The 14,844-nt window shown below is 39.5% G+C and overlaps 1 protein-coding gene across 5 annotated transcripts in view; it reads left to right on the forward strand.

The window, feature by feature from the left end:
- LOC308250810 (cytochrome c oxidase assembly protein COX16 homolog, mitochondrial) overlaps positions 1-14,844 on the forward strand; it is an 84,698-nt gene that overhangs the window by 9,264 nt on the left and 60,590 nt on the right. For 3 of the 5 annotated variants that reach the window (XR_013960871.1, XR_013960872.1, XM_080673545.1), the window contains one exon: positions 3,827-3,889. Coding sequence is in view for 3 of the 5 variants with exons in the window: in XM_080673545.1 (XP_080529671.1) it covers positions 3,827-3,889 (63 nt within the window). In the remaining 2 variants the exon portion in view is untranslated. Of the gene's footprint in view, positions 1-3,826; positions 3,890-8,838; positions 10,013-14,844 lie in introns of those variants that run through there. The other 2 variants (XM_080673544.1, XM_080673546.1) reach the window with 2 other exon arrangements.

The following is a 14,844-nucleotide window of genomic DNA, read 5'->3' on the forward strand; positions in this document are numbered from 1 at the left end:
TGAGATCATAATAATATCGTAATAACTATATACGGTGACAGATGGTTACTAGACTTATTGCGGTGATCACTTTGTAAGGTATATGAATGTTGGAATCACTATGTTGTAAAGCAGAAACTAATAGGTGTGTAAACTATAATTAAAAATAATTTTTTTAACCAGTTAATTGCCACGTGTCCAAAACGGAAACCATCCCCACACGCCATGATATTTTGAATTTAATTAAAAAATCAATTTGCAATGAATATTATAAAAATAAATATATTACAATTCGGGTGTTCTTGAATATTTTCGGTTGAAAATTCTCACGAAAAATGATTTTTAAAGTTGGTCTATAGATGCTTATGGCAGGCAAATGGTTAATTGGAAAAGAAAAAATAGAAACCATGAGATGGGCTAAGAAAATAAACTGAAAGCAATAGCTGTCAATTTTTAGTGTGAAATAGATATGACATAGTTTATCTGCCTTCCTTAGTGGCCATTGCTCTTTTATCTCCTGACTCCTAATGTTGACAACCATGGATTCACAATAATAGATCATCCATTGTTGCATCATGCTAAGTAATATGATATAAGTGTGCAGTTAAGTGTGTTGTAATCCTGACCATTATCAGTCTTTTTTTTTTTTTAAATATATTTTATTGATATTTTACAGAGAGGAAGGGAGAGGGATAGAAAGTCAGAAACATCGATGAGAGAGAAACATGAGAGAGAAACATCGATCAGCTGCCTCCTGCACACCCCCCACTGGGGATGTGCCCGCAACCAAGGTACATGCCCTTGACCGGAATCGAACCCGGGACCCTTGAGTCCGCAGGCCGACGCTCTACCCACTGAGCCAAACCGGTTTCGGCTATCAGTCTTTTTTGTTTGTTTGTTTTTTTTGTTTGTTGTACTTTGTAAGAAAAAAGTGCTAATTAAATTTTTAACATTATTAATATTGTGACCAGGTTTTCTAAGATTTAGATAATGGAAATGAGAAAAATAATAATAACCAATGCCAGTATGATCCAGACATCACTGAAAAAGAAAGCTAGCTGGGCCAGCATGGCTCAATGGTTGAATGTTGACCTATGAACAGGAGGTCACGGTTCGATTTCTGGTCAAGGCACATGCCTGGGTTGCGGATTCTATCCCCAGTGTGGGGTGTGCAGGAGGCAGCCAATCAATGATTCTCTCTCATCATTGATGTGTTTATCTCTCTCTCCCTCTCCCTTTCTTCTAATACACACACACACACACACATATATACGTATATACATATACATACACACACACATATATACATATATACGTATATACATATATATACATACACACACACACACACACACACACACACACACACACACACATATATATATATATATATATATGAATGACTTATTTTAATGACAGATGGAAGGACACTTACAACTGGATTAGGGAGTTAAATAACCAAAACAGATCATACTACAAAATTAAACAAAAAAGAATTTGAGATTGGGAGGAGAAGAGGAAGTTGGGAGAGCTATTCTAAACAGAGTTCTTCCTGTTGGGCTTCATTATCAGGGTAGATCCCAAGAGTTTCCCCTTCAGGCCTTCCAACTTGATTTTAAATGAGGTTTCTTCTTATTAATTTTTACAATAGATTTGGTCCATGGACCATACTTGCTGACCCCATGATTCTTTCATTGCTAGATGGTATTCCACTAAGTATTATAATTATTTATTTATTTATTTATTTAATCTTTGATAGACATTTGGGTTGATTTGCATTTTTTGTCTAGTGAAAATAATGCTGTTCTGAACATTCTTATTTGTTTTTTTTGTTGCACATGTACAAAAAAAGAATTGTTAGGGTATAGGGTATGTATATAATTTCTAAACTATTTTTAGAGTGATTGAACCAGTTGTAGGGGAAGAAAAATAATTTTTCCTTTACCCTTCTAGGTTCTTGGCTGAGATTCTTCCTGTAATGAAAGACAGATTAATAAGAGAAAAACAAACAAGTTTTATAATATGTATACCTCCTGTATACATGGGAGATACCCAGAAAAACTTAGTAATACTTTTCCCAAAATGGTCCAAGCCATCACCTTAAGTACCATCTTCAGCTAAAGAAGGATGTTTGGGGAGTGGGAACAGTTATGTGAAGTTAGTGTGTATATTTGAGGGGATGGTAGCAATCTAAATTTGTTGGGCTCAAAATTCTGTATAGACCTATTAGAAAAAGAACATAATTATTTTACTCACCTTTAAAAATAATATTTATTTATCATTTGCTTCATCTATTACTTTCTGGGGAAGATATGTTAAGCACCTATAGTATGTTTTTTGTATTTCTTATAGCAATTGTAGTCACATAATATTTTATAATTCTAACATCTTGAAAAATTGTTGTGTTTATCAATATAAAGTGTTCCTTTTTTATGCTGTTGGCCTTGAAACTTTTGTCCATTAAAAATACTGCTATGTATTGAACGCCCAACCCCACTAATATTTTTTTGTGTTGCATCATTTTTGTAACCCTCTGCCTTCAACTTTGTGCTTTCATTATTTTTTAAGTACATTTCTTATAAGTAGTATGGTATATAGCTGGATTTCTAAAAATTTCAGTCAGAAAATCTCTAATAGATGAATTCAATATTTACTGGGATTATTGATATGTTTGTGTGCATTTCTACCACTCAAACCAGTGATAGAGAAAACCTCAATCAAGTAGAAGCCAAGAAAGAAGAAATGAGAATATAGTAATAGTAAAATTGAAGTTCAAAGTAATCTCTCGATAATCAATATTGAAGAATAGTTTCATTTTATTTTAGCATTTTAAATTGCTGACCAACAATCTTTTTTCTAATTTTTATCCCTTTGTAGGTAAGCTGTCTTTTCACTCTTATTTTTCTTTTGAGACTTTCTTTTTATCCTTAATATTCTAAAGCTTTGCTATTACTTGACTAAGAATGGACTTTTGTTTATTTTCTTATGGTTATTTTTTATTGTGGTATTTCAGTCTAAGGACTTATTTTTTTCTATATGTTATTCATTTAATTACCGATTAATTATTTAATTATTGCCCTTATTCCATTCTCTTTAAAACTCTCTAATTCTAAAACCCCTAACAGACGTATGTTGGAACTTTTGCATCTAGCTTTCATAATATACCTTTTCTTTCTTTCATCCCATCTCTTTGTGCATCATTCTAATCCTCAGGTTGTATTTCTAGTACTAATTAGATCTTAAGCTGTGTTCAGTCACATTCAGCTATCCCAAAGATTTTGCCATACACAGGTAATATGGCATCAACTCCTATTTACTACTGTGGAATCCTGTCGAATTTTTTCATAGATACTTCTTTGTTTACAGCATGTGGAAGGAGTTCTCTTTTGTTTTTAAGAGCAACATTCTATTTATTAGTATTTTTATAACATTTCTAAATAATAATTTAGGGTGGTGGTTAATAGCATGGACCTCTGGAGGCAGAGGGCCAAGGTTCAGAGTCAAGTTCTGCCTCTTTGACAAATTATTCAAACTCCCTGTTTCCTATTATCCTTACTTGCGATCATAATAATAATACTTATCTCAGGTTTTTGTGAGGATTAAAAGAAATAATATTGTATGTGCCAAAATGCTTGGCACATAACAAGTACTCGGTAAGTATTAGCTGCTGTTAGTAGTGGTAGTGGTACTGCTACATTGTTACCATTATGCGATTGGATGGATGGATGGTGGGGATTTTGCCACGTGTTTATAATCTGCCATGCCATCCTAGCCGTCCCTTAAATAACTTCAAATTGAAAATTAATTCTACAGACTTAACGTATGGCTCTTCTTTCTCTTCTTACAGATTGATCCTGAATTAGAAAAAAAACTGAAAATGAATAACGTGTCATTGGAATCAGAGTATGAGGTACAGTGTTAATATAGTCTGTCTTTCACAATCTTCTTTGTTAGTGACTGGTTCTGTCTGCCTTAAAGTAAACTTAAATTATTAACAGTGCAGAAAAAATTGTTTATCTTTTAAAAAAATATATATTTTTATTGATTTCAGAGAGGAAAAGAGAGGGAGAGAGAGATAGAAACATTAGTGATGAGACAGAATCATTGATTGGGTGCTCCTGCAAGCCCCCCACTGGGGATCAAGCTCACAAACCAGGCATCGAACTGTGACCTCCTGGTTCATAGGCCGATGCTCAACCACTGAGCCACACCAGCCTGGCAAAAAGTGTTTATCTTAAGTAATATGGTATTGGGACAACTGTGTAGTCATTTGAAAAGAAAACAAAGATGCATCTGTATTTCATATACTATCAATGAATAAATTCTAGATGAATCAAGTATTTAAAAATAAGCCCTGGGTGGTGTTATTCAGTGGTTAGAGTTTTGGACAAGCACTGAAGGGTCATGGGTTTGATTCCTGGTCAAGGCCATTTACCTGGGTTGCAGGTTCGATCCCGCGCCCCTGTCAGGGTGCATGTGGAAGGCAACCAATTGATGTCTCTCTCTTACATCCATGTTTCTCTCTCTTTCCTTTCCTCCCTCCCTTCCATTCTCTCTAAAAATCAATGGAAAAATATCTTTAGGTGAGGATTAACAGAAAAATAATAAAAGAACAAAATGCTAAAAGTACTAGAAGGAAAAAAATGAACATTCTTTTTTGTGGTCTTGAATCAGAAAAGCCTGTTTAAAATAATGTGATACCAAACCCAGAAGCTTTAAAAGTAAAGATGCGTTTGTTCATACTTAAAAATTTAAAACTTCAGCCTAAAAACAAATAATGTATATAAAGTCACTAGTTAAGTGAGAAATCCTAAAAATATTATTTATCCTATGATGAATTAACTTATTGAAATATGAAGAACATCTGCAAATCAATGTGAAAAAGTTCAGCCATTCAGTTGGTCAGTGAGAACATGGGCAAAACATGTAAAGATTTCAGAGGAGCCTGGCCGGTGTCACTCAGTGGTTGAGTGTCAGCCTATGAACCAGGTCAATGGTTCTATTCCTGTCAGGACGCATGCCTGGCTTATGGGCTCCATGCCCAGTAGGGGGTGTGCAGGAGGCAGCTGGTCAATGATTCTGTAATTTCTATCTAAGATATTTCTATCTCTCCCTCTCCTGTCCTCTCTGAAATCAATAAAAATATATTTTAAAAAATATTCAGAGGAAGGGAAATAAATATATTTCTTAAACCTATGAAGAGATGCTCAATTTATAATAGGAATGTTAGTTAAAATTATAATGAGGTGTCACTTTCTACCCATTTTATTAGCAAAAATCAGAGTTTAATAAGTAACACATTGTAATATAGAATGTGAGGGAGGATGTTCTCTATCTCTTAGTTTGTTCATTTTTTTGGCTGGATTATACAAGGGTAGGCAAAAGTAGTTTTGCAGTTGCAAGTATGTGAAACACAGTTTATTCTTCTAATATTATTAAATTAATAAAATTTTGCTCATATATATATTTAATATAAACTCCTGATAAAACTATAAGTGAAATTTAGAGAATGATTTCATTCACTACTTCCCTCTTATTTAAAACCTGTAACTTGCTACTTCTCAATATATAAGCACTAGGTCAGTAGTGATGCTGTGGAGCAATGGTTCTCAACCTTTCTAATGCTGCGTCCTTTAATACAGTTCCTCATGTTGTGGTGACCCCCAACCATAAAATTATTTTCGTTGCTACTTCATAACTGTAATTTTGCTACTGTTATGAATCATAATGTAAATATCTGTGTTTTCCGATGATCTTAGGCAACCCTGCTAGCGGTTCTCAACCTGTGGGTCGTGACAAACCATCCACAGTGTGGAGGGTTTGTCTCGGAGTAGATTTTAGTTCTTTTAGAAACTGTATAAATTGATAATTGAAGAAACCATGTAGATCATTTGGTCCAACCATTTTATTATTAGTTACTAGAGGCCCGGTGCACAAAATTCGTGCATGAGAGGGGGGTTCCTCAGCCCAGCCTGCACCCTCTCCAATCCAGGACCCCTCGGGACTGCTGACTCCTAACCGTTCACCTGCCTGCCGGCCTGATCCCCCTAACTGCTCTCCCCTGCTGGCCTGATCCCCCTAACTGCTCTCCCCTGCCGGCCTGATCCTCCTAACTGCACTCCCCTGCCGGCCTGATTGCCTCTAACCACCTCTGCCTCAGCCCTGCCACTGTGGCTTTGTCCAGAAGGACGTCCGGAAGGTTGTCTGGAAAATGTTCAATCTAATTAGTATATTACCCTTTTATTAGTATAGATGCCACCTTGTCCTAAAAATGCAGGTTGTTAGCAGGTTTTCCTATCATGGAAGGGGAGCCCGTAGTAGCATCCTGGGTTCTGACCAGGGCTTATGCACTTGTGCTTTATCTCAGCAGATGAGATTCCTAGAAGACTCTTGGATGTACCTTGAACATTTCTATCGATTTTGCCAAATCATCCTCCAAAAATATTGAGCCACTTTAAACTCCCACCAGCAACCATGTGTGTGCCCTCTGTCCTACTTTGATGCCAATATCATTGATTTCCCCCTAGAAGCTTCCCTCCCCTCAGCCGGGACTGCTTGGCACTTGAGCCAACCTCACTGTTCAGCCCGGGACTTGATTTCCCAAGATAGAATTATGGAGGAGGAACAATAGTTTTCCTCTACCCTTCTGAGTTCTTAGTGGAGGCCCTTGTAATGAAAGACAGATCACCAAGAGAAAAACAAAAGTTCATTAACATGTGTACCTCAAGTATATGTGGGAGATCCCAGGGAAAAATGAATAACTCCCCAAGGTGGCTTAGAATCCAGATTTAAATACCCTCTTCCTAGAGAAAGGGGACAGGAGATGTAGGCCTCTTAGAGGAGTGTAAATGATTTTTAGGAAAGATGAATGGGGGTAGGGGGAGATAGTTGGTAACAAAGTTTGGGTGTGATGTCAACTTCTAGTCTCCTGTCCTGTGACAGGAGTCGGTCTTCGCTGGCTGATGACACTTTTCCCATCCAGGGGACCTATGACATTTAAGCTCCTTTTGGGGGGTCCGATCTTAGGCAGATCAGGAGACTTCAGTGAAAGCCTCTCCTTGCATTTGCTGTTTTTCAAGCATCTGCAGCTCAAGATCATCAATATAACAACATGGCATATATTGGGGTGGCATGTTCTCTGACCTTCAGAATAAACCCAACAAAAGCTTGTTTCCTCTCTTAGATGATTTGCCACAGTAGTGTTATTCCCTGGAGACAGTATTCTGATCAATCCTTCCTGGGAGTGGTCATAACATACGCTGTGCTTGTAGAAAGGTGTGGGCCATATCACTAAATAAATCAGGGTCAGTTTTCTTAACTTGTGGAAAAGGAGATAAAGTTATGATAGTTTATCTCCCTTTCTACAGGTTTCCTGCAGGTTTGTGTCTCCGCTGCAGCCCCAGCGGCCCAGTGCCACTGCGGCCTCAGGGCTTGGGGCCACTGGGCGCCGGGCCCCCCTGCGGGCTTGTGTCCCTGCTCCTCCGGTTCCAGCAGCCCCAGTGCTGCTGCTGCTGTGGGGCTTGGGGCTGCTGGGTGCCGGGCCACCCTGCGGGCTTGTGTCTCTGCTCCTCTGGCCCCAGTGGCCCCAGCGCTGCTGCGGCTGCGGGGCTTGGGGCTGCTGGGTGCCGGGTTCCCCTGTGGGCTTGTCTCTGCTCCTCCGGCCCCAGTGGCCCTAGCACCACCGTGGCTGTGGAGCTTGGGGCTTCTGGGTGCTGGGCCCCCCTGCGCGCTTGTGTCTCTGCTCCTCTGGCCCCAGTGGCCCTAGCGCCGCCATGGCCGTGGGGCTTGGAGCTGCTGGGTGCCGGGCCCCCTGCAGGCTTGCATCTTTGCTCCTCTGGCCCTCGTGGCATTGGCGACGAAGCAGGCCCAGAGGCCCCTCCGTGGGTGGGGTGGGGCAGAACGCCTGCATCCTGGCCCAGCCACTGCCATCTTTGTTGTGGAGTGACAGTCAATTTGCATATTCCCTCCTTATTAGATAGGATTATTAGATAGGATGAGGGAATTAGTGTCCAGATAGCCCTAGGTTATACAGCTCATTTTAAAAGAATAAAGCTTAGAATTCAAGTGTCAAGGTAAATGTACATTATTCCTTGTCTCTGGACATAAGGTGGCCTGTGTTCTCTTGAGCCTCTTTTTCTATTTAATTCACTGAATTATTCCAGAACAATGAAAGCTGATGAATGAAAGTTACTGCAAGAAGGTGAAGAAACACTCATGTTCTTTGCTTTTATCCTACTTTTATTCCTGGGAGACACTTCACAGTAACTGAAGACAGGGATCCAACTGTATTTGACTAGTTTTTATTACCTGAAAGAGCTTTGCTCATGGCAGCTATAAGGAATCTCTTTTCATTCTTAAACCCATGCTCATTTCTCAGGTGCAGGACAAATCATCTTGGTCTGTTTTTTTTCCTTCCAGCAGACTTCAGGGTCTCCACCTTTGTTCTTTTCCTCTCATTTACCACTATCACTCATGCTAACCCATGCTAGTCATTATTATGCTGGACCAGCCTTCACAGTCAGAGTTTTGTTTTCCTAGCTTCTTCCCTTTCTCTGTGCTCAAAAATAAAGCATGTGCACTCTTTTTTTTTCTCAATTTAATAGAATAATTTATTCTGATGGAGGAAAAGATAGACATTTACATAAATAACAAGTAAGAAAAATTCCAAATCCTAAGAAATATGTTACTTCTTCAGTTATTATGCTTGATATGCAGTGATTTTTTGTTGTTGTTGCTAACATTATAATTGAGGGCCTATTGGATTCTTTCCATTCACTTATTCATTCATTCATTCATTCATTCAGTGATGTCCTAATCAAAACCATAGGACTCTTATATATAATTTTTGTGGCTCTATAGAAAATAAAGGATTCTGCTTTTGATGATTGGAAGAATATTCGAGGACCCAGGCCTTGGGAAGATCCTGACCTCCTCCAAGGACGAAATCCAGAAATTCTGAAGACTAAGACAGCTTGACTATGCTGGTTCTTTTTTTTTTTTTTTTTTTTTTTTAATGTTATCAACTGAATTTGCACTACATACTCCTATCTGGTGGAAAGAAAATTCCAGATCTGCAGAAGCCTGGTTGTGAGTAATTCAATACAGATAATTATGATTTAAAAATCAGGTTCAAGTTTTTGCTTCCAACTCTGCCATTTGCAAACGTGTATTTTATAGCATTCAATAAAAGTGTGAACATTTCTACTTAAAAACTGTCATTTTTTCCACTACCAAATACACACCCATATTTCTTTTCCACCAGTCACTGGGGCAATATTTTGATACTTTAATTTTATTCCTAATGAGAACTGTAGGTCTGGATCTAAATTCTCATAGTAATACAGTATGTTAAACCTACGTAGGAAAGTAATATTGATAAGAATCTTGTTTTTATTTCTAGTACCTTACATGGTGTGCTTAATCAGTCTCCAAAGCATCACTTAGTGATTGTATCGCTACCATCAGTGTGTTAAGATAATTATATTGTTCCTGATTAAAACAGAAGTGATGAAGTATTGCATATTATATGCAGATACGGCAAATTTGTTCAGATAATCCACAGATGACTATAGTTTGAGAAACACTGATTTAAGGTATGGTTTATACCTTAACATGATTACATGCAAATTATTATAGTTTTTTTTTTTTAACTTAGTGTTTGCTATGATCTATTTTATTTTTTTTTTTATTGATTTGAGAGAGAGAGAGAGGAGAGGAGAGAGGAAGAAAGACAGAAAAACATCGATTTGTTGTACCACTTACTTATGCATTCATTAGTTGCTTCTGGTATGTGCCCTGAATGGGGATTGTACCCACAACCTTGGCATGTTGGGACAACCCTCTAACTAACTGAGCTATCTGGCTGGGCCAGCATTTGCTATGATCTAAATGCTAGGCAAAAGGGTAGAATTGAGGAAAGTTAGGTTTTTTTGTACGCAGTTTTCTTTTTGTTAGCCTTGTTTCCCTACATAATTGCCAAAAAATTTATAAATCCACCCACCTCTTCCCCCCCAAAAATCTCTATTTTCGCCTTTAGTGTGTCAGCCTGCACACTGAAGGGTTGCGGGTTCCATTACTGGTCAAGGGTACGTACCTGGGTTGCAGGTTCTATCCCCAGCCCTGGTTGGGGCGTGTGCAGGAGGCAACCAATCAATGTGTCCCCCTCACATCGATGTTTCTCTCCCACTCTCTCTCCTTCTCTCCCTTCCAGTCTCTCTAAAAAGCAATGGAAAAATATCCTTGTCTGAGGATTTATAATAACAACAACAAAAATCCTTGTTTTCAGTGGCTTAGTGTTAGCAAAAAGCAAAGCAAGCTGATTACCTAGTGCAGTGGTCGGCAAACTGCGGATCGCGAGCCACATGTGGCTTTCGAGCCGCGGTTTGCCGCTCTGTTGATTAATGAGTTTGCCGACCACTGCCTTAGGGAAAAACACTAAACATTTTAATAATGTACTAATGTCTTTAACCTGAAGTCAAAACTTCTGGGTAAGGGTAATGCCTTACGCAGTGGTTGGCAAACTCATTAGTCAACAGAGCGGCAAACCGCGGCTCGTGAGCCGCATGTGGCTCGCGAGCTGCAGTTTGCCGACCATTGACCTAGTGGATAATTTGTGATAGAGATGACTTATAAGACTTAGTTACCTGAGGGAGTAACTCAGTTTCATGGACAAAAACAAAACTAAACCTCTACTTAAGCTTCACTCCTTGTACAAAAACTAAGTCCAAATGGATCAGATTTAAATCCTATTCTATATAATAGAAGGCCAATATGCAAATTGTCTCCTCAACCGGGAATTTGACTGGGAGTTTGACCAAGGGGCTGAGCCAGCTGGCCAACCACTTGCGGGCCTCTCCCCTCCCCTGGGCCAGCCCCACTTTCAATCAGCCTCCCTCACCCTGATCGGGGGCGGGACTGGCTGGCCAACCTCCCATGTCCCCTCCCCCTGGCCGGCCTGGCCTGATCGGCCCTAATTGGGGCAGGCTGGCTGGACCCCACCTGTGCACGAATTCATGCACTGGGCCTCTAGTATAATAAAAGTATAATATGCTAAGTGTCTGAACGGTCAACCGCTAGACCAGGCACTATGACATGCACTGACCACCAGGGGGGCAGATGCTTCGACTGGTAGGTTAGCTTGCTGTTGGAGTCTGACCAATCAGAACTGGGCAAGAGGGTCAGACGTGCCCTGGAGCCCTTCCGCGGTCCCTCCTCTGCCAGCTGGCCCCCATCGGCCCCAATTGAGACTGGGCGAGATGGCCCCAATCAGCCCTGATCGCCAGCCGGGCTGAGGGACCCCACCTGTGCAAGAATTTGTGCACCAGGCCTCTAGCTTAAACATAAAACTTTTAGGAAAAAATAAAGTTATTAGGACCTAGTGTATAGTTCTTACCAAAAAGTTCATAAAGAAAAACTTGAAAAATTGGATACTTCATCAAATTAAAAACTTTTGCTTTCCAAAAACTCTGTTGGAAGGATAAAAAGCCAATCTTCAGAATGAGGAAATATTGTAAGCCACATATCTGTCAAAAGACGCATATTTAGGATATATAAAAAACTCTGAAAATGAAACAGTTAAAAAAAAGCAAACAATCCAATTAGAAAATGGGCAAAAGACACAGACATTTTACTGAAGAAGATATATGGATGGCAAATAAACTCATGAAAAGAATGTTTGACATTGCTAGCCATTGGGGAAATACAAATTTAGCTTCCATTGATAAATAGCTACACATCTGTTAGAACAGCTAAAATTTAAAAAACCGACAGTACCAAATGCTGACAAGGATATGGGGAAACTAGATCTCACACATTGCTAGTATGATAAATGGTATGACCAGTCTGGAAAATGTTTTGGCAGTTTCTTAAAAAACGAAGTAGGAGATTTCTGGTTTCCAGTTCAACATTATAGGAACCTTGGAAATCATAACTCCAATCCTAACAGAGAAAAAAGCTGAAAAACAAAATCCATGACTATTCTTTAGTCCATGAAATAACTGAGGTCACAAGACAAAAAACTCCACAACTCTGAACACTTGAGACAAATACAGAAAATCACGTTACTGGAGGGGAAACCACCACTGGGAATAATTTAAAGGGTAATTAACTCATTACCAGGGACCAGGCTGGGGGCACACGTTTGCGAGTTTTACTTCCTGGAGTCCACCAGCTCTTCACAGCGACTATCAGAGAAAAACGTCCTTGTGTTTTCAGCAGGGAAGGGGAAAGTAGTCATTCAGAAATATGCCCACTCCCCGAATTCTGTTCTCTTGAACAAAAGCCTGGCCTCAAAGGAAACTGTTTTGCTAGAGCCAAATCACACTGGATTTTACCAGAACCTAACCAAATGGGGTAAGGGAAATACCCAACTCCAGCCCCCTCTAGCCTTCCTGTCTCACCTAAATGGGAGTGGGGACTGAGAAGCAGTTGTGAGGGTCCATCTCAATGGCCCATGATCACTAAAAGACTGGGACCTAATCATAACACCATAGAATGTTCCCCTCTCCCTCCACATTAGTGCTATGTCATTCAAGTCCAGCGGGTATCATGTCCAACTCAACAACAAAAACTACAAGGCATACTACTAGTGAAGAAGCACTGTTTGAAACAAAAAGCATTAGAATCATTCATATATGAAAGGGATATTGGAATTATCAGACTGAGAATTTAAAATCACTGATGAATAGAGCTTAGAGCTCTAATGGAAAAAGTATGCAATATGTAAGAACAGTTGGGAAATGTAAGCAGAGAGATGGAAGTTTTGAGAATAAAAAGGAAATTCTAGAAATTAAAAATGTTATTAGAAATGAAGAATGCCTTTGATGGGGTCATCAATAGGGCAGACATGACTGAGGAAAGAAAAGGAAGGGAGGAAGGAAGGAAGGAAGGAAGGAAGGAAGGAAGGAAGGAAGGAAGGAAGGAAAAAGGAAGGGGAAGAGAGCAATAAATATTTAATTTCAGGCAAAGCAGTCTTCAGAGCAAGGAAAACTCTCAGGGATAAAGAAGGATAAACAAGTCAATTCTCCAAGGAGAACAATATTTAATGTACTTGCACCTAATGACACAGCAGCAAAACACTTGAAGCACTAAAACCAAAAGTTGTGTTGTTTTTTTAAAAAAACTGATAAAATTGGCAAGCCTTTAGTTTTACCAAAATAAAAAAAAAGAAGATTCCTAATTAAAATCAGGAATGAAAGAGGGACATTACTAGCAACCTTAGAGAAATAAAGAACTCTGAGGGAATGCTCTGAACAATTATATGCCAGTAAATTAGATAATTTTGATTATGTAAATTTCTGGAAAGACACAAACTACCAAAACTGACTTAAGAAGGAATATAAGCCCTGCCAGAATGGCTTAGTGATTGAGATCGACCTATGAACCAGGAGGTCACCATCTGATTCCCAGTCACGGGTGAGGGAGGGTACATGCCCAGGTTGCTGGCTCAATCCCCAGTGGGGGGCATGCAGGAGGCAGTCGATCAGTGATTCTCTATCATTGATGTCTCTATCTCTCCTTTTCCCTTTCCTCTATGGAAAAAAATATTAAAAAAAGAAGGAATATAAATCTGAATAGATCTATAACAAATAGAGAATTGAATTAGTATTTTAAAAGTAGCCACAAGAGCCAGCAAGCATGGCTCAGGGTTTGAGCATCAACCTATGAACCAGGAGGTAATGGTTCCCAGACCACGTTACCGGCTCGATCCCCACTAGGGGGTGTGCAGGAGGCAGCCAGTCAATGCTTCTCTCTCATCATCGATGTTTCTATCTCTCCCTCTCCCTTCCTCTCTGAAATCAATAAAATATTTTAGAAAAAAAAATACCCACAAGAAAAGCCCAGACCCATATGGCTTTGTTGGTGAATTCTACCAAATATTCAAAAGAAGAATTAGTACTAATTTTTTGCAAACTTTCCCCCCAAAATAGAAGAGAATGGAACACTTCCCAGCTCATTCTATGAGGCTAGTATTATTCTAATACAAAAACATCACAAGGTAAAGACATCACAGAGTTACTGAGCAATATCTTCCTTAAAATCTTTTTTCAGTTTAATTATTTTTTTTATTGATTTCAGAGAGTAAGGGAGAGGGAGAGTGAGACAGAAACATCAATGATGAGAGAGAATCATTGATTGGCTGCCTCCTGCACACCCACATTGGGGATTGAGCCCGTAATCCAGGCATGTGCCCTTGGCTAGAATCGAACTCGGGACCCTTCAATCGCAAGCCAACACTCTATCCACTGGGCAAAACCGGCTAGGGCAGTGGTCGGCAAACTGCGGCTCGCGAGCCACATGTGGCTCGCGAGCTGTGGTTTGCTGCTCTGTTGACTAATGAGTTTGCCGACCACTGGGATAGGGGCTTAATCACAAGGAACAACAACAGCCTGTAATTATTGGAATCGAAAGTCTAGGTCAGTCGTCAGCAAACTCATTAGTCAACAGAGTGGCAAACCGCGGCTCATGAGCCGCTTGTGGCTCGCGAGCCGCAGTTTGCCGACCACTGGGCTAGGGCGACCAATATCTTTTAAGAATGTAAATATAAAAATGCTCAACAAAATACTTGCAAATCAAACGCAGTAACATATAGAAAGGATTATACAGCATGATCAAGTGAGATTTCAGGAATGCAAGATTGATTTAATATTAAAAAATTATGTAATACACTATGGCAATAGACTTAAGGACCAAACAACAACAACAACACCCACATGATCATATCCAGATGTAGAAAAACATCACAAATTTTGACATCTCTTCATGATAAAAACAATAAACCAGTAGAAAGAAACATCTTTAACCTGATTAAAGGCATCGACAACAATAACAAAAAATTAGCTCACAACTAACATCATACTTCATAGG

The sequence above is a fragment of the Plecotus auritus genome (genome assembly GCF_963455305.1).
Source record: "Plecotus auritus genome assembly, chromosome: 1".
NCBI lineage: Eukaryota > Metazoa > Chordata > Mammalia > Chiroptera > Vespertilionidae > Plecotus > Plecotus auritus.